This window comes from Hyla sarda, chromosome 5 (genome assembly GCF_029499605.1).
Source record: "Hyla sarda isolate aHylSar1 chromosome 5, aHylSar1.hap1, whole genome shotgun sequence".
NCBI classification, from domain to species: Eukaryota; Metazoa; Chordata; class Amphibia; order Anura; family Hylidae; genus Hyla; species Hyla sarda.
The window spans coordinates 339215380-339242531 of record NC_079193.1 but is presented as its reverse complement, the minus strand read 5'-3'; the positions used below and the strand labels follow the sequence as shown (position 1 = coordinate 339242531).

Here is a 27152-nt window from a genome sequence, read left to right as displayed (position 1 = left end):
CGTACATCTAAGTGGTGTACCATTTTGTTCCTGTTAAAGTCTTAAGGGCCTAGATACTGTGAAAGGCCAGGCAAAAGTACACACCTGCTGGTGTTGTAGACAAATACTGTTTTAAGCGTACTGGAGTGCATTGTCCTCCCTTCATAAGTGCATACCACATACGTACATCTAAGTGGTGTACCATGTGGTTGTCACCATTCGGCAGTGGAATGACTTCTGGCTCTCCACCTTATTGGACCCTCGCTACCAGCACAAAATGGGAGCCTTTTTCACACCCACTGAGAGGGAGGACAACTGACCTACTAGAAACATAGAATGTGTCGGCAGATGAGAACCATTTGGTCCATCTAGTCTGCCCAATAATCTGAATACTATGAATAGTCCCTGGCCCTATCTTATATGAAGGATAGCCTTATGCTTATCCCATGCATGTTTAAACTCCTTCACTGTATTTGCAGCGACCACTTCTGCAGGAAGGCTATTCCATGCATCCACTACTCTCTCAGTAAAGTAATACTTCCTGATATTACTCTTAAACCTTTGCTCCTGTAATTTAAAACTATGTCCTCTTGTGGTAGTTTTTCTTCTTTTAAATATGCTCTCCTCCTTTACCGTGTTGATTCCCTTTATGTATTTAAAAGTCTCTATCATATCCACTCTGTCTCTTCTTTCTTCCAAGCTATACATGTTAAGGTCCTTTAACCTTTCCTGGTAAGTTTTATCCTGCAATCCATGTACTAGTTTAGTAGCTCTTCTTTGAACTCTCTCTAGAGTATCTATATCCTTCTGGAGATACGGCCTCCAGTACTGCGCACAATACTCCAAGTGAGGTCTCACCAGTGTTCTGTACAGCGGCATGAGCACTTCTACTGCTTATACCTCTACTTCTACTTTCTACTGCTTATACCTCTCCCTATACATCCAAGCATTCTGATAGCGTTTCCTGCTGCTCTATTACATTGTCTTCCTACCTTTAAGTCTTCTGAAATAATTACTCCTAAATCCCTCTCCTCAGATACTGAGGTCCGGGCTGTGTCAAATAATCTATATTCTGCCTGAGGGTTTTTACGCTCCAGGCGCATTATCTTGCACTTATCCACATTAAATTTCAGTTGCCAGAGTTCTTACCATTCTTCTAGTTTGCCTAAATCCTTTTTCCATTTGGCGTATCCCTCCAGGAACATCAACCTTGTTACATATCTTTGTGTCATCAGCAAAAAGACCTACCTTACCATCGAGACCTTCTGTAATATCGCTAATGAAGATATTGAACAATATTGGTCCCAGTACAGATCCCTGAGGTATCCCACTGGTGACAAGACTGTGCTCTGAATATTCTCCATTGACTACAACCCTCTGTTGTCTGTTACTCAGCCACTGCCTAATCCACTCAACAATATTGGAGTCCAAGCTCAATGACTGTAGTTTATTGATAAGTCTTCTATGTGGGACAGTGTCAAAAGCCTTACTAAAATCTAGATATGCGATGTCTACTGCCCCTCCGCCATCTATTATTTTAGTCACCCAGTCAAAAAAATCACTAAGATTTGTTTGACATGATCTCCCTGAAGTAAACCCATGTTGTTTTTCATCTTGCAATCCATTGGATTTTAGATGTTCCACAATCCTATCCTTTAGTAGGGTTTCCATTAATTTCCCCACTATTGATGTCAGACTTACTGGCCTATAGTTGCTTGATTCCTCCCTACTACCTTTCTTGTGAATGGACACAACATTTGCTAATTTCCAATCTTCCAGGATGGCTCCTGTTACCATTGATTGGTTAAATAAATCTGTTAACGGTTTGGCTGGTTCACCACTAAACTCTTTTAATAATTTTGTGTGTATCCCATCAGGCCCCTGTGATTTATTTGTCTTCACTTTAGAAAGCAAACGCAGAACCTCTTCCTCTGTAAAGACACATGCATCAAATGATTCCTTAGTTTTCCTCTCTAATGGAGGTCCTTTTCCTTCTTTTTCTTCTGTAAAAACTGAACAGAAGTATTCACTAAGGCAGTCGGCTAGCCCCTTATTCTCTTCTACATACCTTCCTTCCTTTGTTTTTAATTTAGTTATTCCTTGTTTTAATTTCCTTTTTTCATTTATATATCTGAAGAATGTCTTATCCACTTTTTTCACAGACTGAGCTAGTTTTTCTTCTGCCTGTGCTTTAGAAGTTCTTAAAACTTGCTTGGCCTCTTTCTGCCTAGTCTTGTAGATTTCCCTATCTTCATTGCTAGGGGTTGTTTTATAATTACTAAATGCTAGTTTTTAGTTTTTTAGGATTTTGGCCACTTCTGCTGATTACCACAGTGGTCTCTTCCTTTTTCTGCTTTTACTGACAAATCTAGTGCAATTTTCTGTTGCCTTCAATAAAGCGTCTTTTAAGTAGTCCCATTTCTCCTGAACTCCATGTAATTTGTTCCAGTCTGATAGGGACTCATTTATGACTAATCTCATTTTTGAAAAGTCTGTTTTTCTAAAATCTAAAACTTTTGTTTTTGTGTGGTGTGACTCCTTCACTGTTCTCATATTAAACCACACTGATTGGTGATCACTAGATCCCAAGCTTTCGCCAACGATAACATCATATACCAAATCCCCATTTGTGAACACCAAATCCAAAATGGCCTCCTTCCGCGTTGGCTCCTCAACCACTTGTTGATAATCCCAGTAGGGAATTTAGAATATCTGTACTCCTGGCAGAACTAGCTTCCTAGTTTAAATACTCCTTAGCAAAATCTTGGAATTGTTCACTGAGTATATTTGTACTACAGAGACATCCTACGTAGTCAGTTGGCCGATGCCTATCTGCGCCATCGTCTGTCCTCTCGCAGGTCTGACTCAGGGGGCCCTCTGCGCTCACCTTCCACTGCCATGGCTGCTGGGGTGGCAGGAGCAGTACTAGCTCCATCAGCAGCAGCCTGAGTCTACAGTCGCTGATGAGTAGCTTTCTTCACCCACATAGTGAAGCAACTCATCAGCAGCAGGTAGACCTGGAGCAGGACCTGAACCAGCAGATGGTGGCATACCTTGACATGACCATGCCAACAAACCTTGAAGATCCGCTGGACTTCTTGGCTGCAACTAGAAGAGTTTTCCCTGGAAAAGCTTTCCTGCCCAGCCAGTAGTGTGCCATCAGAGCGGGTGTTTAGTGCTGCGGGGGCCATAGTAACCCCAAGGTGAACTCGTCTGTCCATGAAAAATATGGAGAGACTGTCCTTTGTGAAAATGAGTCAGGCATGGATCAGCCAGGATTTCCAGCCACCAATGCCAGATGCCTCAGAGTAGATTGACCATGGTGCCACACCAACACTTCACAAATATTGATAGTTTTAAACATATGTGGTGTCCCGTTACCGTATTGCATACCGTACCTTGTATGGTGGTCCCCAAAGTCAGAGTAACTACGCTCAGGTAGGGTCCCCCAGGTGGGACAGCCCCTAGTCGCCTCTTCTCTACTCTAATTCTGTAATGTTTACATATGTACATATTTAACAATAATGTATATTTAATATAATGTATAGTATGCTTACCTTGTCTAGCGTTGCAGGACATTCAGTCATGTGACCATGTTAAATCCTCTATGGTATGTTAGAGGACCTTTGGAGGTCCTTGGGTCACATGTTACCCATAATCCTGTGTGAAGGTGATTGACATCAGTATTGGACCAATTAGCACTAGTCCAGCCCCTGCCCATATCAGAGAGTTGTAGCCAATTATCGCTCTCTTGGGTTGCTGCTCTCGTGGATGCCGGACTAGCAGGACGGATCTGCGCAACTTTCAAAGACATACTAGGCCTAACAACCTAACGGCCTCAGCAGAACCTAAACCGTGAGTTCTAATCTAATCCCCGCTAAAGCTAGCGTGACTACTGGACCGCAACTAATTTCCCTAAATAAAGTGGAACAGCGCATATCAATCTAAAGACTCTAAATTGCTTAAGGTCCCAACCTTTGTCAATCTCCAAGAGAATTTGCATTTGTAGAGACTGTTCCTGTTGTGAAGTTGCATAAAATCTGCAGTAAAAGTTCCAACTGTTTTCAGCAAACTCTCCGGTTGTGGACATTCCATTATTCCATACCTCCCTATCGCTCTTGGGAAGGGTGGCGGTAGGACAAGCATTACAGAGGAGCCCCCACCCTGGCGTAATGAATAGCAAGGGTTAACCAAACACCCTTTAGTCACCGCACAGCTACATCCCATATACACAACTACCCCAGGCTATCACACATATTTAAGGTGCTGCTCCCCAGTTACAAACATTCCTCCGCATCAGACCACGAGTAAGTATTGAGGATATGCATTAGCTAAAACTTGATTTTTCTTAGGATAAAATATATGTGCCCAAAACTGCCAAGAAAATAAATTTCTGAGCTTCTATGAAAATCATGACTGTGGAACATATTAGAATACACCAAATATATAACAAAAATCCTATATCAATATGTAATGAACTTATCAGATCTTCATATATAACCTGAAAACAATACAAAAGACTAGATAAGATGTATTAACAGGTTGTGAGTTAAATGCAATAACAATTCTGAAATTGTTTCTCATAGCTCTTCCGTTTTTCTTATTAGAAATTTAGGACTAAACCGATTGTTGTGCCGCGTGCTATTTACCCTTTAAACGCGGCGATCAAAGTTGATCGCCGCGTCTAAAATGAAAGTAAAAGCTTCCCGGCAGCTCAGTCGGGCTGATTGGGACTATCTCAATAAAATCGCAATGCCCCGATCAGCTAGAACACGAGTGGAGGTCCCCTTAACTTACTCCGTCGCGTCCGATCGGCATTTGATTGCTCCAAGCCTGAGCTACAGGCTTGAGCAATCAACCCCCTATAACACTGATCCATGCAAAGCTCCAGTCTGACCACAGTGCTCTCTGCTTTCACCTGTCAGGAACTATCCAGAGCAGGAGCAAATCTCCATAGCAAACTTCTCCTGCTCTGGACAGTTCCTGACATGGACAGAGGTGTCAGTGTCCAGGACTATAAGTGCCCATTTACAGGGGCACATTATTGCTCTTTACAAGAGGCATTTAACTATATTCAAGTTGATTGGAAACCATAATGATGGACCATTTGTTGGGAGTAAACATTAGCATGTACTATCTATGCCATTAAATGGACACTGTCGTAATCAAACACTTTTTATACGTTGTACATCTTGGCAAAACATTAGTCTTTCTAATATACTTCATTAAAAAAAAGATCACTAGGGGTCCCCATACCATGCAGAACATAATCCCATCTGGCTGTAGCATCATCTTTGTCCCAGCTGAAGCACAGGCTGGGAAATAGTCCAGAAAGTGAGGGTGGGACAAGCACTTCCCTGTGCTCACTCCTGTCCTATCAGACTGCAGCATGAAAACAGAGAGGGTTACAGAGCAGCCTGCAGTGATTGGATAAAGAGATCGAGCACAGCACAGCAGACTTAGGGAGGAAGTGAATGCATGGTGCATGAGGGCAGGCTTAGTGCTTGCTTGAGTGAGCAGCAGAACAGAGGAATTTGTGAGCCAAATACAGAAGCTAGACACACAAGAAATACATGTAAAGCATCTGCATGACCTAGTGAGTAACATAAAGAAGCAACATTTTTTTCTGTGATTTTACAGGTACACTTTAAGACCCATTATTGTGGGCAGCACATCCTCTGTTTACATGGGAAGATGCTTCCAACATATGAGCGTTTGCTCTTTCGTCAGCTTTTACACAAGACAATAATCTGGAATGGACCTTCCTATGAACGGTTTCTTCAACTGATAATTTCACCTTGTAAAAGGGCATTAAGGTCGTGTTCACACTGTTTATTTATGTCCAGTCCATGAAGGATATGTATTTAATGGATTATTATGGAAGACATAACTTTAATCAAACTGTTAATAACAGACTTCAATTGACACATATGAATTCCCTGTTCTGCACATCACAGGCGATGAATGCCTGAACGCAACCCAACTAATTGCTAACAAATAGCACAGAATCCCATTGAAATCAATGGTGGTAGCTAATTGAAGAAGGACCCAAAGAAGACCCATTTTATGGTAAGTGGTTGATACCACCTCAACTAGACATGGGCACATGTAAGTTAAATTGGCATTCACTGACAAAGTTATTTTAAAAGTAATCCCTGTACACAGCACTCTCGGATCTGCTGTACACAGCCATGTGTACTATCTAGTATGTCCCTCTTCCACCTTCATTCTTTCTCTCTGACAGCATCTCATGATACATCCAGGCCAACAAATGATATCTTATACCAGATGAAGAGATTGTTTATGTCTGTACATTGGACTATTGTATTGTTGCCAGTTCTCAATATAGGGACATATAAGCTCCAGGAGCACTCGCAAAACAGTGGAAATGCCCCCAAAACTTCGGTCCCGGCAGTTTTAACCCTTACAGCCGTGGTCAGAAGTGACCGCGGGCTGTAAGTGTTCTGTCTCCTCTGCAGCACCCCGCATCGCGATCGCGGGGTGCTGTGTGTAATACGCGGCTGGCCGGGGCCTGCCGCACTGCCGGGAGTGAAGTGAACTTTAACCCTTACAGTCGCGGTCAGAAGTGACCGCGTGCTGTAAGGAGTTCTGACAGAGGGAGGGGGCTCCCTCTGTCTCCTCTGCAGCACCCCGCATCGCGATCGCAGGGTGCTGTGTGTGGCCACACTGCCGGGAGTGAAGTTCACTTCACTCCCGACAGTTTAACCCCTACAGCCGCGGTCAGAAGTGACCGCGCGCTGTAAGGAGTTCTGACAGAGGGAGGGGGCTCCCTCTGTCTCTCCTGCAGCACCCCGGAACATCGCGGGGTGCTGCTGCATACCTGGGCAGCCGGGGGTCCTACAAAGACCCCCATGTCTGCCCTGGGTATTGCCTGTAGGATGTGCCAGAGGCACGTCCTGATATGCTGCCTGCTAGTGAAAACTGGCAGGCAGCATATAACTGCAATGCTTTGGAATACTAAGTATTCCAAAGCATTAAAAAGTGTAAAAATAAATAAATAAATAAAATAAAAGTGTAAAAATAAATACAAATTTAATAAAAGTGTAAAAAAAAAAATATTAAAAATACATTTATTAAATGAATCTAATAAAAAAAAATGCATAATGTGTAGGATCGCATTGGCGGACATCCGCAGCATGTAATATGCTGCGGATGCCCGCCACGTGATCCTACACATTATGCAGCAGTCACGGTAATGAGCTCCCTGCTGCGGCTGGGTAGCTTTGTGTGTCCACTCATAGCGGCGGTTTTCCCGCCAGCAGTCATGAGCGGACACACTGAGCTACCCAGCCGCAGCAGTAATGGATATATTCGCCATGAGCGGGTGCTTATTCCCACAACATGGCGGATATATCCATCAGGAGCCTTAACTGTCACAGACAGACGCGTTATACTGCCAGCCGACCAAGGACCAATCAGAGAGGTCCCTGGTCCAGGAAATAACTTGTAGGGGTGCGGTATATAAATGGGGTCACTTGTGGGGGTGGGGGTACTGTTCTGCCCTGAAAGCCAAATGGCGCTCCTCTCCTTCTGAGTCCTACCACGCGGCCAAGGAACCATATATGGCCAAAGCGGGGGTATTTCCGAACATGGGACAAGCAGCTAAATAAAATATAGGGTGCATTTCTTTTATTATCAGAAGTGATGTACAAAAATATGCCCCCCAAATGATGCATTTGTGAAAAATTGCAAATTTCAAATTTTTAACACTGACTTTGTAATAATTCCTGCCAAAAAACTATGGTGTTAAAATACTCACTGTACCCCCTAGCGAATACCTTGAGGGGTCTAGTTTTTAAAATGGGGTCATTAGGGGGGTGTTCCTATGTTCTACTACCTTTTAATTTCTGCAAACCTTGCATAGCACACAAAAAAAGATGTACTTTTAAAATTTTCTAAATTTTCTAAATTTCAAGTAAAATTGTTAGGCTTCTAACTAATTTAAAATGTTAATTAAAAACTAAAAAATGACGTCAAAATAAAGTAGATATCTGAAAGTATAAGTTTCATGAACTATTTGGTCAGTATGTATAAATATATGCAACCAATTAGTGTTAAAATAGCAAAAAATCTTAATTTTTTGTAAAAATTTCATGATTTTTTGCATTGTAAAAAAAAACTACAAATGATATCGTCTTAATTTTACTATGTACATGAAGGACAACTTGTGACAAAAAAACAATGTCAGAATTATCGTGATTGGCAAAACCTTACCAGAGTTATTCTCTAATAAAGACAGAAATCCCCGATTTGAAAAAACAGGCCTGGTCTTTCAGGGGCGTACAGGTTTATTTGCATTGGTCCTTAAGGGGTTAAATTAAAGCCCATAGACTTCTATGGGATTCCCCACTCACATTCAAACTTCTGAATTCCCACTTCCCACTTTTTATTTATTTTTTATCAACTGGTGCCAGAAAGTTAAACAGATTTGTAAATTACCTCTATTTAAAAATCTTAATCCTTCCAGTACATATTAGCTGCTGTATGCTCCAGAGGAAGTTGTGTGGATCTCTTCAGTCTGACCACAGTGCTCTCTGCTGACACCTCTGTCCATGTCAGGAACTGTCCAGAGCAGGAGCAAATCCCCATAGCAAACCTCTCCTGCTCTGGACAGTTGCTGACACGGACAGAGGTGTGAGCAGAGAGCACTTCCTGTGAAACACACCAGTTCAGTGTGAGAAGCGTGCGGGTGTGTCCCTGTTTGAGCTCTCCAGGACTTCCAAGCAGACTACAGAGGCAGGTGTTCTAACAGCTTTTCCCAGGAGGGTGGCAGACTCCTGGGGAGAGCCTCACTGCATGGAGCCCCGGGAATCTCGGGGCTCCACTTCCCGTTCCAGGCTGGCGGGGGGTGGAGAGAAGCCAACTACAGCCAGTCTTCCGGCCTGTGTGAGAAAATCTAGCAGGGACCGCAGTAATGTGGTCCCTGCTCCCCAGGCAACGGCGAGTAGTGGAAAGGCCACTAGTGGCAGGAAGGCCAAGAAAAGCCTGCAGAATGTTGAGATGTGGGGCAACCGAGACCCGAAAGAGTCCACGGAAATATATTGCTCCAGGATGACGGCTCGGTTTACAGAGTACGACCGCTGTGGGAAAGAACTAAAGGCAGCCAGGGAGGATTTGCGCCTGGCCCAAAACCTGGCTGACAGGGGTCCCAAGAAAAAACGACCCGAGCTGAGGGTGAGAATACAAGCCCGGAAAACAGAGATTAAGGCGTTGGAAGAAAGGAGAAAGGTCCTTTTGGAAGGCTGTGGACTTTTCCGTGAAAAATTGCTAAACAAGGACAGATTCACCGCCATGAAATCCCCAGGTAAGGAGGTGGTGGATGATGGGGAGAGTAGTGGCGGTGAGGAGGAGGAGGTGGAACAGTCAGAGATTGTCGGAGAGGCTGAGGGGAGGGTGGAGAGTGTGGTGCTGGATGGTGGGGCCCCTGCTGTCTGTGTCACCCCTAGCCCCCCCCTCAGTGAAGACCACCTTGCTGCTGCTCAAATGGTGGCCTTACCTGTGTCATCTGCTGATGAGGAGGACAGTGATGGCGGGGTGCTCCGGGCCATCATCCTGCAGGAATCCCCCACTCATTTCCAGAACTTTTCTTTTGGTGATGATCTGGGCCCTGAAGGAGGGAAGAAGAAAGGGCAGAGGAGCAAAAAGAAGAGGAAAGTGGGAGAAGTCACCCGTTTTGTATTTAGTCCTTTCCAGCAGTCTGGGCCGGCTGAGAAGTCGGTACAGGCTGCTGGGCCCCCCACTCTGCAAGACCCCACTTCTGAGGTGGAGCGGGGCCAGCACGGGGGGTACAGTGTGAAATCCAAGATGGCGGAGGGAGATGCTGAGAAGCCCTACTGTCCTGTCGGTAGGGAAGGGCAGGACAGGCTTGAAGTGGGGGGCGGTCCCCTGGGCATTGCTGGTGCTGCAGGGCACTCCCCTGTGAGGGGGGGGGAGTGTCCGGGCATCAGCTGGACAGTCCATGCGGTCATTCAGTGCAAGTGCTGACATAATGGAAACTTCCCCTATGAGGGAGGGGATTTCCTACACGTCACATGGTGAAGGAGGAGGGGCGGCCCTGCTCATGGAAGTGACGTCAGGAGATGGAACTAGTGACATCAGTGGCAGAGATGTGATGCCAGAGGCAGAGTTAGTGACATCGGCACCAGCAACATTACAGTCTATCCCGGCCAGCTCAGCCAAAAGTAAGAGTGAAAAAGTTACTGCACTGAAAGGGTTTAGTAATACCTGTGTGGATGAGAGGAGTGGTAGTACTGTGAATGGGAGGAGTGGAAGTGCTGTGGATGAGAGGAGTAGTGGAGTGAATGGGAGGAGTGGTAGTGCTGTGAATGGGAGGAGTGGAAGTGCTGTGGATGAGAGGAGTAGTGGTGTGAATGGGAGGAGTGGTAGTGCTGTGAATGGGAGGAATGGAAGTGCTGTGGATGAGAGGAGTAGTGGTGTGAATGGGAGGAGTGGTAGTGGTGCAGATGGGAGGAGTGGTAGTGCTGTGGATGAGAGGAATGGTAGTGGTATGAATAGGAGGAGTGTCATGGATGGGAGGAATGATTGTGGTGTAAGTGCTGGTGGCTCTGGTGTGTCGGGGTCTGGTCCGGCTGCCCCCCCAGTCGCCAGGAGTTATGCAAGTGTGGCGGCTGGGGGTTCGGGAGGTTCAGGGAGTTCTTTACCTTTGGAATCTGGAAATGGTCACTTGCAGCGGCGCCTCCTGGAGGCGCTTAGGAGAGAGGACGCTCCAGGTAGAGGGAAAGGAGGTGGACCTGTCTTTTTGGGTGGAGAGACATGGTCTTGGAGCATTCCGAGAAAAAGATGGGGAGATCGTATGGTCCCTCCATACACCCGGGCAGGAGGCTGGCCGCAGGAATGTGGCCCGTTTGGTGTGGACTGGCAATGATGCGTGCCCCCAAAGGGGCAAGGTGGTGGAGCTTCTGCTCCAGATGGGTTTCAGGGCTAGGGACATCTTTGCCCTGATTCACCCCTTCGGCTCCTCCGAGTTTGACGTCAGCTTTGTTAGGCCAGAGGGACTTGATCTTTTCTGGTCTAATTATGAGCTGATGAAGAACGAGCCCGGATGGCGTGATTTTGCTGTAAAAGCGGTATCCCGCCAAAGCATGCTGAAGAAGGTGACCGTATTAACCCGTAATGAGTCACTTTCATGACCTGGCTGGGCAGGTACGGGGAGGTGACGGACGTCCCCCGAAAGAATTTTGATGAACACGGGATCTGGTCTGGGGCCTGGACGTTTTCCGTCCGTCTCAGGCGTTCAGGGAACACAGTCACCCACATCCCTTCGGCCACCTTCCTTGGACGCGACAGGATTCAGGTCTTCTACCAAGGGCAGCCGAAGCTGTGTCACAGGTGTGGTGACCCCAACCATTTTAGTGCAAACTGCACTCAGCAGATATGCGCCCTCTGCTGTGGGGTGGGTCACCTGGCAGCCACCTGTGGGCAGATTAGGTGTAACTTGTGTGGTGACTTAGGTCACCCTTTCAGCCGGTGTCCGCGCTCCTTTTCCTATGCTGCGACCACTCCTGCTGGGGAGAGCCTGTCGGTTGCCTCAGTGGGGGAGGGGACCAGCCATGGAGAAGGGGCACCAAAACCAGTGAGGGAGAAGCACAAGACCCCCTCTAAGCTGAGGCGAGAGGAGAAGCGCAGGTTGGAGAGGGTCCAGGAGATTTCCCAGGTGCCAGGGGTAGCTCTGGGTCCCTCTCCAGGCACGGGCTCAGTTGGTCAGCAATCTGAGGTTTTGGGTGAGACTGAGTTGGATGAGGAGGTCGGGAGAATTCGCAGAGAGGAGGGTGAGATTGCCCTCTCCTCCAGTTCTTCCCAATACGAAACAGTGGATGAGGAGGAGGAGGGAGGGCAGAAACTAAATGGTGACCGTAAAAAGAAGAGGAGGAGGAAAAGGGGAAAAAGTAAGGAGGTTCTGTTCCTCTCTTCTGTTACAGCCCCAGACCTGAAAAGGAACATCCCAGTCTCCGACCCTCTGATCGTCCTCTCGAATCGGTATGAGGCCCTCGGGGATACTATCTCGCCTCCTCCTCTTGAGGGGGAGGAAGAGGGGCGGGAAGTGGTGCAGCCTCAAGGGGGCGCCGAGCCTTCCACCCCTGAGGTGGGTTCCTCAAGGGGAAAGGCAACTCTGGATTCCAAAGGTAAAGATCCTGGGATGGATTTATCCCACAGCCTTAAAAGGGGTAAGGGGTCTTCCTCTGACTCAGATGGGGGTGGGGGAAAGGAGAGGAAGAAGGTGTAAGGGATAGAAGGCCGTCTAACTCAATCACCCTGTATGGCGGCACTCACCCCATTGACGCTGGCATCTATTAATTGTGCCAGCATAAAATCTGATACGGCTAGATTTGCAGCCTTTGATTTTCTCGGCCGCGTTGAAGCCGACATTTTCTTTTTACAGGAGACCAGGTTGTCAGATCTAGCCTCCCTGGTAAAAGCCAGGAGAGAGTGGAGGCGCGGTCCCTCCCACTGGTCTCTTGCGGCTGAGCCGTATAGTGGGGTGGCGGTCCTTTTTACCGCTCCTGTTGAATGCCGACGGGTTATTGAATTAGAAATGGGGAGGTGCCTGATCCTAGATGTCCTCATGAAGGGGCAGGAGCTCCGGCTCATTAACATCTATGCCCCGCAAACTAAGCGGGGCCGTAAAGATCTCTTTATGAGGATTAAGCCCTTTCTTTTTACGAGTCGGCAGGTGATCTTTGGAGGGGACTTCAATAATGTCACGAGGTCCCAAGATAGGAGAGGCTCCAATGGTCCGCTGACTTGTGATAGTGTGGCACTGATTAGCATAGCTAGAGAAGCTCGCCTAGAGGATGCCCACATCCGGAACCCCTCGGGCCACGCGGGTTTCACCTATCATCAAGGTAGTCGCAGGTCTAGAATAGATAGGTTTTATTTAAAGGAGGAAGCCGTCTCTTCCGCAGTGTCCGTGGTTGAGGTGGAGTTCTCCGATCACTGTATGATTTTGTTTTCCCTGAATGTTTCAGAGACCCCCCGGATGGGTAAAGGTTACTGGAAGCTGAATTCGTCCCTCCTGGAGGAAGTGGAGGTAAGACAGTCCTTTGAGGATTTTCTTCAGAGTCAGGTACCTTTACTGGGCCTATGTAGTAGTAAGTCAGAGTGGTGGGAGATATTCAAGAAGCGGGTTGCGGGGTTCTTCCACCAGCTCTCGAGCCTCAGGTCCCTGAACAGGTATCGCCTGTATCAGGGACTGAGGAGGAAACTCGAGCTTCTCGTCTCCACTGGAGGTAGCCGAGAGGATATCTCCAGAGTGAAATCCTTGCTGATGGGGTGTCAGTATGATAGGCACGCATCTTTGGTTTTTGAGAGGGATTACGGGAGGTACCGCTCGCCCGACCCTTACAGAAACTGTAAGATGTCAGTTAGTAGTAAAGTCATTTCAGGACTGATTGATAGTACAGGATCTCTGAATCGGTCCAGATCAGGGATCTTGGAGGTCGTCAGATCCTTCTACTCGCACCTCTTGGGGAGGAAGGATCTAGATCGAGACAAGATGTCGGTTTTCCTGACTGAAACCATTCCTGAGCCAGGGGTAGACCCCTCTCTTGATGTTTTGGCAGAAGAAATCAGGGAAGAGGAAGTGAGACTGGCGATCGAGGGGCTTGCCCCTAAGAAGTCGCCAGGTCCGGATGGCTTAACATCCGAGTGGTACAGGACCTTTAAGGAGTCTTTAGCTCCCCTCTTGACTGAGGTATTCAATGAGTGTCTCTCCTCGGGCACTCTGCCGAAGTCATTGAGGAGGTCAGCCCTGATTCTTTTGTCAAAGGGTAAAGATCCCAGCCGTATTGAGAATTGGAGGCCCATAGCTCTTCTCAATACGGACAGGAAGCTTCTGGCTGGTGAAGTTTGCACCCCGGCTCCTTTCGCGGGCCCAGCACTGCTCTGTTCCAGGCCGAAGCACCTTAAGTGCGGTCCTTAGTGTCAGGGAGGCAGTGGAGCGGAGTAGTGCGGGTTTCTGGAAGGGGTACTTGCTGTCCCTGGATCAGGCCAAAGCGTTTGATCGGGTGAACCACGAGTACCTCTGGTCCGTCCTCCTGAGATATGGCTTACCGAGTCCTTTTGTTAATTGGCTTAAGATCTTGTATGCAGGGGCAGAGAGTTTCCCACTGGTGAACGGTTGGTCTGGCCGCTCTTTTGAGGTGGGGTCCGGAGTCCGTCAGGGTTGTCCTTTGAGCCCGCTTTTATATGTGTTCGCAATCGATCCCTTCGTCCGGAGGGTAGATTGTGGGCCGTTGGCGGGAGTCGGGATGAGTCTGGCGGAGCTGGATGTCGCCCAGAGAGTGGTGGCGTACGCTGACTATGTCACCATTTTCGTGTCCTCGCGAGAGGAGGTCGATGTGGTGATGTCGGAAGTGGACCGCTACTCGGAGGCATCCGGGTCTAAGATCAACCGGGATAAGTGTGAGAGTCTCTGGCTGGGAGGGGGAGATCCCACGTTTGATCTCCCGGACACCCTTCCAGGGCCCCAAGAGTCAGCAAAAGTTTTGGGCATCATATTCGGCAAGGATGATTATCCCACCAAAAACTGGGATGGTAAGCTCCAGGATGCCGCTCAGAAGGTGGACCAATGGAAGAGTTGGTCTATGACCCTCAGGGAAAGAGTACACCTGATCAAATCGTACCTGCTCCCCTTGTTTATCTATCTGGGCAGCGTATGTATCTTGCCAGAGGCTTACCACACTAGGATCTACAGCCTGTTTTTCCAACTGTTATGGGGAAACAGGATGAACCTAGTCAAGAGGGAGGTTACGTACCGCACGAGGAGACTAGGGGGTTTATCTATGGTAAACCCTGTGGTGTTCTTAACCAACACCTTCTTGAAAGCTAACATCTCAAACCTCTGGTCAGAGAGGGCTTCTCCGTGGGTACTCTCCTGCAGGGAATGGTTTCGGCCTTTCTTCCAGGAATGGGAGACAGGAGGGCAAGTGAAGGACCTCCGTACGGCCCATGGGCATCTTCCGGCTTACGGTACCCCGACTCTGAAGGTGATACGTCGGTGGGGTCTGGGAGTGTGGGAGATCAGGACCCAGTCAAGGCAGTTCCTTGACAAACGGGTTCTGTTGACCCACTTCCAGAAGCCTCTGGCGCTCAGGGACTGCCCAGGTCGGGATCTGAGGGTGGGGTTGTACCTTTTAAACATGAAAAGGATCCCCCAGAAGTTTTGGGACTTGGCCTGGCGCTGCTTTCAGGGGAAGCTATATGTGAGGGACAATTTGAAGTGTAGGAACTCTGATGACCGGGGATGTCCCCGAGAAGAGTGCGGGGACACGCTGGAAAGCATGGACCATTTCCTGCTTCATTGTCCCTTTAATATAGGGGTTTACAACAGGGTGGGCGCTTCCATCGGCTGGAGTCAACTTGCCGGCCTTACCTATCAGGAGTGGGCTTATGGGGCATTCAGGAACCTGGGTGGCCGAGATCGGGGCACTTTATTCTTAGTTAGTTTAGTGGTTAGGTACTACACGTGGAATGCACGGTGTTTAGTGTCGACCCAACAGAAAATCCTCTCCGAGGTGGAGGTCTGTAGGAACATCACTGGTGACCTCGGGAAGATCAGGTCTTTGGAGTATGGCAGTCTTGGTACCAGTAGGGCTTCTCTCCTATGGAGAGGGTTTTCTTTTGATGTGCCCTAGGTACTAGACCTTTTAGGTAGAGTACCTTTATTTTGGTTAGGGACAGTGTTATAGGGATAGAGATAGGATGAGAACAGGGTTAGTTTGAATGGAGGGATAGGATTAGGGAGAATTGTAGGGGGAGTTAGGGAAAGAGTGTAAAATTATTTTGAATGTATCAAGTCTGCCATCCTTCTCCCTGGTGGTGGGCTGATGCATGTGCACGCTAGCTTTTTGTTTTGTTTTTAAGCTGATATGGTATGAAGGGCTTACAGGCGACCAAACTTGGGCCTAAAGTGGTTTGTGGTTCAGTGTGTATAAGTTTGTGTATAAGTTGGTTGGGAGGAGTGCTAGGTGGGGAGGGTGTGCTTGTGGGTGGTGGTGTTCATCTTTGGGGGACCTGACATGGGTCAGTTAAGGACTGGACTTTGTGAACTGTAAGAACGGTATGGACTCTGACCCATGTACAGGAGGGGTGGTATGGGTGAGGGTACAGTTTTAGTGTAGGGTTTTTCCTAGGGTTTTCTATTGATCTTGTAGGTGTTTTCTGTAGTGCATATATTTTGTTTATATTATATTTTATTTATATAGTATATTTAGTAATTTTGTACGTATATATTGTTATATCTATATTGTTTCATATTGTTTCATGTTATAGCGTTATGGTAGCCGGACCAGTTGTTGTGTTGATATGTGATTTATTTTGTTTATTTCAGTTATTTGGTCTGTTTTATGTTTTCTTTGGTATTTTCATTAGTCCCGGATAGAGGATCCAGTTAATTTGGACATTTTGTAAGTGAATGTATGTGTGATATGATTATTTTGATTATTATTATTATTGCTATTTTTTATTTTTTGTTTTTTTTGTTTATAAAAAAAATGTGTGTGTGTGTGTGTATATATATATATATATATGTATATATATATATATATATATATATATATGTATATATATAAAAAGATAAAAAAAATATAAATAATGTAAAAAAATAAGTAAAAAAAATATATAAATAAAAAAAAAAGTAAAAAAACATAATAATTTTTTTTTTTTTTTTTTTTGAGGTTTCTGTTTAGTTTTCTTGTTGCGTGTTCCCAAGTATGGATGGTTTTGAGTTATAGTCGGGTAATGATAACTTTTATGTTTATATTTTGACAAGCCAAGTTGTGCTATTTTATTTATTTATTTATTTTTCTTATGTTCATTTTCGGTAAGCGTGTGAGTGTTTGATTTAGATATTTTGGGTATATTTTAATATCTTAGTATTTTAGTATCTTAGTAAAGCTGGGCTGGCCGGTTAGGCAGGGTTTTGTTTGAGGTTTTGTTTTTGGTTCTAGAGTATTTCTTATTTATGTTATAGCTGGTTAAGCTTGCTTTGTGTTTTGTATTTGATAAGTTTTGTATTTTTCTAATAAAAAGAGTGTCAGCAGAGAGCACTGTGGTCAGAGAGAAAATAAATTCAAATTAAAAAAGAAAAGAACTTCCTCTGCAGCATACAGCAGCTGATAAGTACTGGAAGGATTAAGATTTTTAAATAGAAGTAATTTACAAATCTGTTTAACTTTCTGGCACCAATTTTCCAGTCAAGTACCCCTAATATATTTTTACTTTGCCCCAGACTGTGTCCATGTAAGCTTCCTACGCTTTTTCTACTAGTAATTCAGACAACCACCATTATCTTCTTCCATAGTCATCAAGTGTGATAGCCTTATAATCACTTTTCTATTTAACAACTCCTAAAGTTATGACCTCTTTCCATCTTCCATACATCAATACATAAACTACCAGATACTAAAACTCAATGAACAATCAAAAAGATTACCTCCATTTTTTTTTTTTTTACAATAATTAGAATACTGTACACAGGAAGGTGCCCTTTTACATCCATGTGTTAATGCTTGTTCATAACATGAGTTGTTATAGTGCAGTATGATTCAGATATGTGGCGAAACGTTCTGCACATACCCCATACAGTAGTACCTACACAATACCTCCATACAAGAGTGCCTAAACAACCCCACCATACTACACCTGAATAATTACTGTATATGGTAGTCAACCAAGAACACCATACTCCAGTGCCAGCTTAATGCTACCATAAATTCCCCACACAATACTCCTATACATTGCTTATTGTAGAGGTACGTCGTAAAAGGTTTGCTGGTCTACAGCAGTGGGGGAGCTTGAAGCCCCTTGGCCGCAATACAAAATTGTTAACAGGGACGCCCATTTACAAAGTATCGTTTATAATAATGTTTTTTTTTTGATTGAGATCTTTGGGTTTCTACAGTCCTCGTGCCATTGTAACCTCTGAATCCCCTATAAATACTTAAAGGGTACCTTTCATCAAATAAACTTTTGATATATTGTAGATTAATGTATGCAGAATAACTTTCCAATTGCATGTTATTAAAAAATATGCTTCTTTCTATTTTATTTTCCACTTTGAAAAAATGACCTACCAGTCCTTTTTATAGATTTCAGACTCATGCTGGAGTCCTAAATCTCAGACTGCAGCTGGGACACGGACAAGCTCAGTTGGCAGCTCTGAATCTTCTCCTCTGTTTACAACTGCATGTGCAGAGAGAAGAAAGATTGGATCTCAGTAAAATGAATGAGGGCATGCAGTAAGGCAGAGTCAGGAGTATGCCCTGCTGTGCTATGAGCACAGTGCTGGCTCCTGCCTGTCTGATTGACAGGCAGGGAGCAGTGCTGAGCTTGTCTGTGTCCCGGCTGCAGTCTGAGATTTAGGACTCCAGCTTGAGTCTGAAATCTATAAAAAAAAGGACTGGTAGGGAGACCTCTAGTGGTCATTTTTTCAAATATTTTTATGTAACATGCAATTGGAAAGTTATTCTGCATACATTAATCCATAATATATCAAAAGCTTTTTTTGATAAAAGTTACCCTTTAAAGTGTACCTCTCATGATCTTGTTAAATTTTGTAATCCTCCCAGTTCACTGCACCCATCATGATAAACCACCCCCTGTCTTTTTTTTTTTTTCTACCTTGATATTGCTCTGTATTTTTTGTTCAATCTCAGTCAGATTCACAGACTGGGAAGGGGCGTTACCCAGCAGACGGGACATCATCTGAAGCCATACAGGGGAGAACTTCCTCCCTCACCCTGCTACACACATCCCAGAGCAGTTCAGTATGAGATGAGCTATGATTGGCTAAGGCTGCTCACACCCCCCTCAGCACTCCAGACTGCATTTCCTTCATTTGTACTTCTGCCAGGCCAGCAGGAGTCCAAAGTTTGTGCAAGAGATGGGGGGAAATGTGCTCTTGACAAGTAGGGAGACACCTGGTGGCATCTTTTTTAAACACAAATAAAACATAGAAAACTTAAAGAACATTAGAATTTTTTTTTTAATTTACCATAAGGAGTGCAATAGCAAAAATGAGTTTTAATAAGAGGGCCAATTTAAGTAGTTTAGGTTAGTAAAGGGGTTAATGGTAAAGCCCCTGTGAAGGTTGATATGTTCCAGTCTCAGGGAACTCTAGAAGGTCCAATCCTTTTATTTCATGGAAGTGACTACTAATAGTGGGGGAAGAGGATCAGCAAATGCATAGAAGTTGTTGAGTAGCCAGAAACTTACTATGCACCGTGAAGGAGTAGGATGATAACCACATCTGCATTTACTTAGGACACGTCCTCCACCCACGTATCCCTATACATACCTAATGTGTATGAAGCATGCAAGGCCGCATTATACTAGACATTCTGTTGTGAAGAAATAAAGATGCATTGTGGACATTGTTCTCTCGTATGCATTTTTGAAGACGTTGATAACTTCTACGGCCGAAGGCCGTAGAAGTTATCAACATCTTCAAAAATGACCATCTAAAGATATTCTATATGGAAAGACTGAAATACATTTAGGATAGGATGGATGGTTGATGGGGATATATAAGAAAGTTGAACTTACTCTATCTATGATCTCCAGGTCCTTCTGTCGCAACGCTCTCTGCTTCACCCTTTGGTTTTCAGGCTCAGATTCCGAAGGGAGAAGATGACACGACATCAGCAGAAGAGAAACCCAAAGAAAAAACATCTTAGAAGAAGATGGAGAGAAGAGAAGGAAGTTTGCAGGCTCAGGCGCAGGATACTAGCTGTGCTGCAGTGAATGGAGGTAGTGAGGTCTGCAGCTGAATCACACACTGTCTGCGCCTACTGAAGGACTGTGTCTTATTACATCTATGGCCGCCAACCCCAGGGGGATAGAGGAATTCTCAACTCCTCACCACAGAGAACACGTGCAAGAGCTGAGGACCAACAAACCTTTTATTGTCATTGGGAGCATTGGCCCCCACAAAAAAAAATCTAAAAGTTTATGCTGAAGAGTAGCTTCAAAGCGATATAAGATGCTCCGGCATATAAGACGCACCCAATTTTAAAAGGGTGAAAATCTAGAAAGAAAAGATTCTGAACCTTCAACCTGTGGACCTCCAGATGTTGCAAAACTACAACTCCCAGCAAGCATGCCAGGAGTTGTAGTTTTGCAACATCTGGAGGTCCGCAGGTTGAAGACCACTGGTATAGGAGGTAATACTCACGTGTCCCTGCTGCTCCGGACCCTTCACCGCTGCCCTGGATGTCGACACCCTCCATCACTGTCACCGCGTCCCCGGGGTGTCCCATCGCTCCGGAACGTCTCTGCTGCCGGGTATCCTTGCTCTCCGTCGCCGCCATCACGTCGCTACGCACGTCGCTACTCACGCCACTATGCACGCCGCTACACACGCCGCTCCTATTGGATGATGGGACGGCGTGCGCGACGACGTGATGACGACGAAGGGGACGACGTGATGACGATGCAGGGGATCCCGGCACGGATGCAGGGGATCCCGGCACGGAGCAGACACTGAGGAAGCAGGTAAGGTCCCTCCCTGTGTCCTGCAAGCTGTTCGGCACGCCGCGATTTCACTGCGGCAGTCCCGAACAGCCCGACTGAACAGCCGGGTTAGTGTCACTCTCGCTTCAGACGCGGCGGTCAACTTTGATCGCTGCATCTGAAGGGTTAATACAGGGCATCACCGCGATCGGTGATGTCCTGTATTAGCCGCGGGTACCGGCCGCGATAGGACAGGTTTTAATGTGTTTTTGCCGTATAAGACGCACCAACTTTTCCCCCCCAGTTTTGGGGAAGAAAAAGTGCGTCTTATACGGCGAAAAATACGGTACATCATGCATATGTAAAAACGGCCCTTCATAATATTTAGGGGAGCTATCTGTACCCATCAACTATTTTATGACGATTAAAAGGAGAGAAAACCGAACATTCAACCCATTTAAAATAATAAAAGCTGCAGTCTAAATGCGTCAAAATATCCCATGAGACCTCCCATGATAAAGATAACCCACTAAGATATGTTAAAGGGGTACTCCACTGGAAAACAGCCTAAGAGCAGCCTACACCTCAAGGACAGTAGGCTGAGACTGTGCCTAAAATATCAAAAATGAATGAATTTATTATAAAAAAAATACACACCAACATTTGATGCAAAGAAATACCCCTCACAGGGCCCTTGTGGTGGGCTGACCTGTGGGCGCTTGCATGTGCCGGCGGGGCTGGTTCAGGTGGCACTGAACCCGGTATTTGCTGCGGAGATCTGAACATACCAATCTCCCAGCACCCCATGGATCAGCTTAGCTGTTTGAATGGGCTGCAGCACTCATGTGAGTGCAACAACTTCAAAGTCTATTTCTTCCTGTGTGGTGATGGGTATGGAAGGGCAGATGTTATTAACCCTTTGTAATTGTGACGCCAGGGCGTGGTTTACCTATCTCACAACCCGATTATAGACGATTATTCCTGGACCAGGCACAGGGCAAATAATCACTCCGACTAAGGTTACGGAACAATGGCTCCTTACTGAGGCAGACAACGTGTTACAGTCTATAAAGCTCAGTTCAACACCAGGGAGATACAGGGTGAACTTCAGGAGGCTTATCAGCTTGTTGAGACTTATAGTTGTAATTGACTTGACTGAGGCAGGCACGTATGTTAACAGACTTGACTGACTTGCTTGGACTGGATTGGACTAGAATCCCCACTGGTTCAGGTCCTACCTTGCAGCTTTTACTTTCACTACAGGGGCAGGGATTAACTTGCAGTAGCAGCATGGTTGCAGGACTAGGCCTCAGGCCTCCTTCTGGATCACACAGACAAACTCCTCAGCTCTTCACTCCACTGTACTTCAGCTACCAGAGAGAGAGAGAGAGAGTGTGAGCTGAACCCTGACCTCACTATACAAGGGGGACAGTTTAGAGAGTTCCCATTGGTCTCTGGTAAGCCACCTGTTCACCTTGCATACTCCCCTTCACATCAGGGTTACCAAAGAACATTATTTAAAGTGGCAAACGCCTAAAAAGATTAACCAACACATAACCTGAGATTTTATAGTCCTTAGGAGGCATGTGGGCCCAGGGGGACACTGGGATAGAAGCTGCCACACAGGATGGGCAGGTATACAGAATAACAGATTCCACACCTGTATATGCACCGCTGTACTGTTAGTAGCGGACAGGAAGGGTACTTCTGTTGTGGTGGCTAACAGGGTGGCACGTGTAGTGAATTGACAGGGTGTTGTGACTGAAATAGAGTTTGTGACGCCTGGGTAGTGTTAACCTCCAAAATTCAAGATTGAAGCTTTCTGGGTCAAGCGCTGGAGCAATAAATATCATAGATTCAGGGTTATGGAAACTTTAACTTAAAAGTCTTTGCAGGCATATGTTACAGTCCATGCACTTTAGCAGCAAACATTCTTAGTGCAATAATTGTGGTAACGGTGCATAGGATGTCACTTATAAATCAGAGGGACTTGTTGTTGTGGTGCAGCTGTGACAACCTAACTTGGCTTAACTGGCTTTGGACTGACTTGGGAGACAACTAACACAGACTTGGGGTACTTCCCGTAACATCCACAGAATTGCTTAACGCCAGGGAGCTATGGGCCGAAACAGACACCGGAGGCAACATCTACCTGAGAGGACAGGCAGAGTAACATGTTCTGTACCGGGTCACCACACAGTGTCGCTTTGTTCCCCTGAACATAACTGCAGCATCTTGCACTGCTGCTGCAAATAGTATGGCAGATCATGTTCCTTCTCCAGAGAGAACTCACATACCATTGGCTAGCAGTAATAATCTCGCGCGCGCAGCTTCTAGGCTATTCCCTGGTCATGCTGAATGTTTTAGGAGCAGTCGACAGGCATATAGTGGGGGGGGGGGGGGGGATTAGGGACTGTTTCCTGTTCTTGAAAATGGTGGAGTACAATCACATTGGGCACTGTGTGGTATTATTATGTGGGTTCTAGAGCAAAAATGATGGTCAGTTGTTTCTGAAAAGAAAACCCACCCTGTGTTCTTATCTTGGATATCCTCTTTAAACTATTATTTATAAAGTATGCCTATTTTTCTTGTGTCTTTGAATAAACATAATTCCTCTATGATATCCGTTTCAATATCCTGTCTTTGCTTTATAACATCTGTTCTCAGCCTGTGCAGAGTTGTAAGTTGTATACTTTACAGTACATCCCATGATCATCTGCCTTTCATCACAAACTTATATGTACTACTGCAAACTCCCATATGTACTAAAGCACAACACACTCCGTAAAAAAGAAAATGTTTTCTTAAAAAAAAAAAAAAAAAAATTTTTTTTTTAAATATACAAAAAAAAAAAAAAATTTCAAAAGTAAAATCTTTTGTGCCCAAATTGCACTACTTTAGATCACTATCAGTGATCCTAAGAAGTGCATTATGGGCACAAAATGGCTGTCTGAACTGCACGTCTCCTAGTCTTCTTGTCCTGTCTCTCCCCCGCTTGACTGTTTTTTGTAAATGGTGTTTACTATTGATTCTATTAAGTGAATACAGTGGTCCCTCAACATACGATGGTAATCCGTTCCAAATGGACCATCGTTTGTTGAAACCATCGTATGTTGAGGGATCCGTGCAATGTAAAGTATAGGACAGTGGTCTACAACCTGCGGACCTCCAGATGTTGCAAAACTACAACACCCAGCATGCCCCGACAGCCGTTGGCTGTCCGGGCATGCTGGGAGTTGTAGTTTTGCAACATCTGGAGGTCCGCAGTTTGAAGACCACTGGTATTGGAGGTTATACTCACCTCCGTCACCGTCACCGCTCGTCACCACTGCCCTGGATGTCGCCCTCCATCGCTGTCGCTGTGTCCCTGAGGTGTCCCCGACGCTCCGGCAAGGCCTCTGCTTCCCCGGCATCCTCACTCTCCGTCGCCGCCATCACGTTGCTACGCACGCCGCTCCTATTGGATGACGGGACGGCGTGCACAGCGACGTGATGATGACGATGGATAGCGCCGACAATGCAGGGGATCCTGAAGAGGACGCGTCGGAGCCCCGAGGACAGGTAAGTGATCATCAGCAAAGGGCACGGGGCACCGTAAACGGCTATCCGGTGGCAGCTGAAGCAGTCTGCGCTGCTGAATAGCCGTTTATGCGATGGCCCCGACATACAAAAGCATCGTATGTTGATGTTGCCTTCAACATGCGATGGCCTCTGAGAGGCCATCGTATGTTGAAATGATCGTATGTTGGGGCCATCATAGGTCAGGGGGGGGGGGGGGGTCACTGTATACATTTTGGATACTTACCCATTAAGCTGCCGCGTCCTCTCTACATACGTGATGGATATAGGACTTTATGCTTATATGCTAGTGCACCGATCTGGATATCCATAAGCACGAGCTATACCAGTCTCCACATGAGATCCGCACAACAGAACAGAACAGAACAGTGAGTACTGACACATGGGGGAGATTTCTCAAAACCTGTCTAGAGGAAAAGTTGACCAGTTGCCCATAGCAACCAATCAGATCGCTTCTTTCATTTTTAACAAGGCCTCTGCAAAATGAAAGAAGCGATCTGATTGGTTGCTATGGGCAACTGGGCAACTTTTCCTCTGGACAGGTTTTGATAAATCTCCCCCATACTTATTAAGATTATCAATAGGCATTGAATCCTGATATGCACATAAGATTCCAGCAATTCACACTGGAAACATTCTCCTACACCTGCTTTCCAGATTTTAGACATCAAAGAGTCATCAGGACAATCCCCCCCCCCTTTAAGAGATAGTCTCCTGCTATGGAGGCCACACATTTGCATGCTGGGAAATTATAGTATTATACTGCTTTCTTTCACGTTAATGTAACACATGTCAGGTGATCTGGGAGCCCTGACTAACAGAGTCACAATCAATATGGCTTCCTTTGCAGATATGGTTGGAATTTTTCAATTGTTGAAAGGTTATTTGCAACATTTTTCCCATAGAAAAACACTGAAGTTACGTCTTGTGTCACTGGTAATGCTGTCATTTTACCTCATTTACTTAGAAAATCGGGTTGTAAGTCTATGTTGCTTTCTTACCCGACTGATTTTTTCCCCTGGTATTTATTATTATGTCGCATCCTGTTTGTCGCACGTGGGTTTTGTAGGTTTTGGTTTCCAACTCCTCTGAGTTGCGGGAAAAAATCCACAACAATTCAACAAACCTTTATAAATACGTGGGAAAGCTCAGAAATGTCGGGTTACGCCCCTTTTTCGGGTTTGGGAGAATCCACATCGGGTCCGTCGCAGACTGGCGCACGATGTCTGCAACATGTCGCAGACAAAGATACGCCAAAAAAACCCAACAAAACATGTCGGGTTTAGAATAGTAAATGAGGGCCTATGTGTAGACACGGCATTGACTCAGCATTAATAGCAGACAACCAATTCCAGTGTCATTGCTGTCTAAAGGAAACAGAAACGCAAGACTATAGTGTCCAAAAGAGAGCAAAAATAGTATCAGTGAATAAACATTGCATCGTGCTGATTGCAGAATTTTGCGCAAGCACATAAATCCCTTCCTTTCGGGTACGAACAGTTTAGACTGGTAGATGTGGTATAATGGTGTGGGGAATGTTTGGACAAAAGTTAAGACATTCGTCCAAATTAAATTGAACCTGTATTATAGGTGTTCACATAGATATTTAGGGGTATAAAGGGGTATTCCAGGATTTATTTTTTATTTGACTATGCTACAAGGGCTGTAAAGTTAGTATAATTCATAATATAGTGTCTGTACCTGTGTTTCATGGTTGTCTCGCAAATTCTTCTGTGATTTTTACCCCAATATTTATTTTTAACAGCATATAAAATTACTCAGGTCTCAGGTTTTCCCAGGTTGCAGTGCGGCCGATACATGACATCACTAGTCAGGTGTTCAAAGGGAGCCTGTCTTGCTTCAATTGGAGGAGCGATCGCTGGGTGGGAGAGAGATCTTTCTGCCATGAATTGTAGTTTTGCAACAGGTGAAGGCACCCTGGTTAGAAAACACTGGTCTTTTGAATGGAATGCTGCTCATTTGTGTTTCAATTGGTAGGGCCAGATCCTTCCTAAGCATATCCATTACTGTCTGGCAGGTATGTACTAAAATCACCTTATGGTGGAGAACCCCTTTAAGGTCTTCGCCCAAACAGCCCAGTACGCATGAGTAAGGGGGCGTTCCCCTGAAAATACCTGTAGGACTGAAGTGGCTGTGTTTGTAAACACCTCCCAGCATGTATCATTGAAAACAATGTACTATACTGTGGCCGAAAACAACTTATCCCCTATCCGCAGGATAGGGAATAAGTGTTTGATCGCGGGGGGTCCGACTGCTGGGACCCCCCACGATCTCCTGCACGGGGCCACGGCTCTCCTGTGCAAGAGGCGTGCTGGCTGCCTCCTCCATGTAGTTCTATGCGAGAGGCGGGGAGGCACGAACACTGCCTCCCCGCTTCTCCCATAGAACTGTATGGGGAGGGGGCGTACCGTCGACCTCTCCAGGTCTACGCTATGCGCATTAGCGCTCTCGCTGAGCGCTAATGTGGGGGCCCCGTTCAGGAGATCGCGAGGGGTCCCAACGGTTGGACTCCCCGTGATCAAACACTTATCCCCTATCCTGGATAGGGGATAAGTGTTAAAATGATGCAGATGTCCCTTAAGCAAAAATTTAAGAAATAAAAGGAGAAGGAAATTATTTGGACAAACGTCTTACTTGTGAGGCATCATCTACAAAGGGAATATAGACATAGTTTGGGTTCAGGAATATGACAAATTTTCCTTTCTTCCCCGACCATCAAAGTTCCCAGGTCTTAATCTAAAGAGCAGGGGTACTCAACTGGTGGGCCACAGCCAACTGTTCAGGCCTCTGACCAATTCAGGGAACCAGCGATAGGATGCGTCTGTTATCCCTGCATTCTTTTTGTATCAAAGTTTTTTAAGACACCAATACAAATGAATAGCCAAGCAGTGGCAGGAGCAAGGAGACACAATCTTTTTGGTGAATAAAAAAGCATGGAACTTTTTTTTTGCAATTGAAAACTTGGTAATGCTGCAATATTTTTGTAAATCTTTTTGGATACTTTTTTGGGGCCCATGTGGTAGGGGCCTGACATTGCTAGCACCTTAACGCATATGAACTGAGCTGCTAAGAGGAAGACGTAT

General features: G+C 45.7%; 1 protein-coding gene across 4 annotated transcripts in view; it reads right to left on the bottom strand.

The window, feature by feature from the left end:
- The window catches only part of CTHRC1 (collagen triple helix repeat containing 1), a 56198-nt gene extending 31741 nt beyond the window's left edge, over nt 1-24457 (bottom strand). The window contains exons 1-2 of one of the 4 annotated variants that reach the window (XM_056518627.1): nt 24275-24457; nt 19564-19626 (exon numbers count right to left, since the gene is read on the bottom strand). Coding sequence is in view for 2 of the 4 variants with exons in the window: in XM_056518624.1 (XP_056374599.1) it covers nt 19564-19689 (126 nt within the window). In the remaining 2 variants the exon portion in view is untranslated. Of the gene's footprint in view, nt 1-19563; nt 19818-21707; nt 21821-24274 lie in introns of those variants that run through there. The other 3 variants (XM_056518626.1, XM_056518625.1, XM_056518624.1) reach the window with 3 other exon arrangements.
- Nucleotides 24458-27152: the final 2695 nt, after the last annotated feature.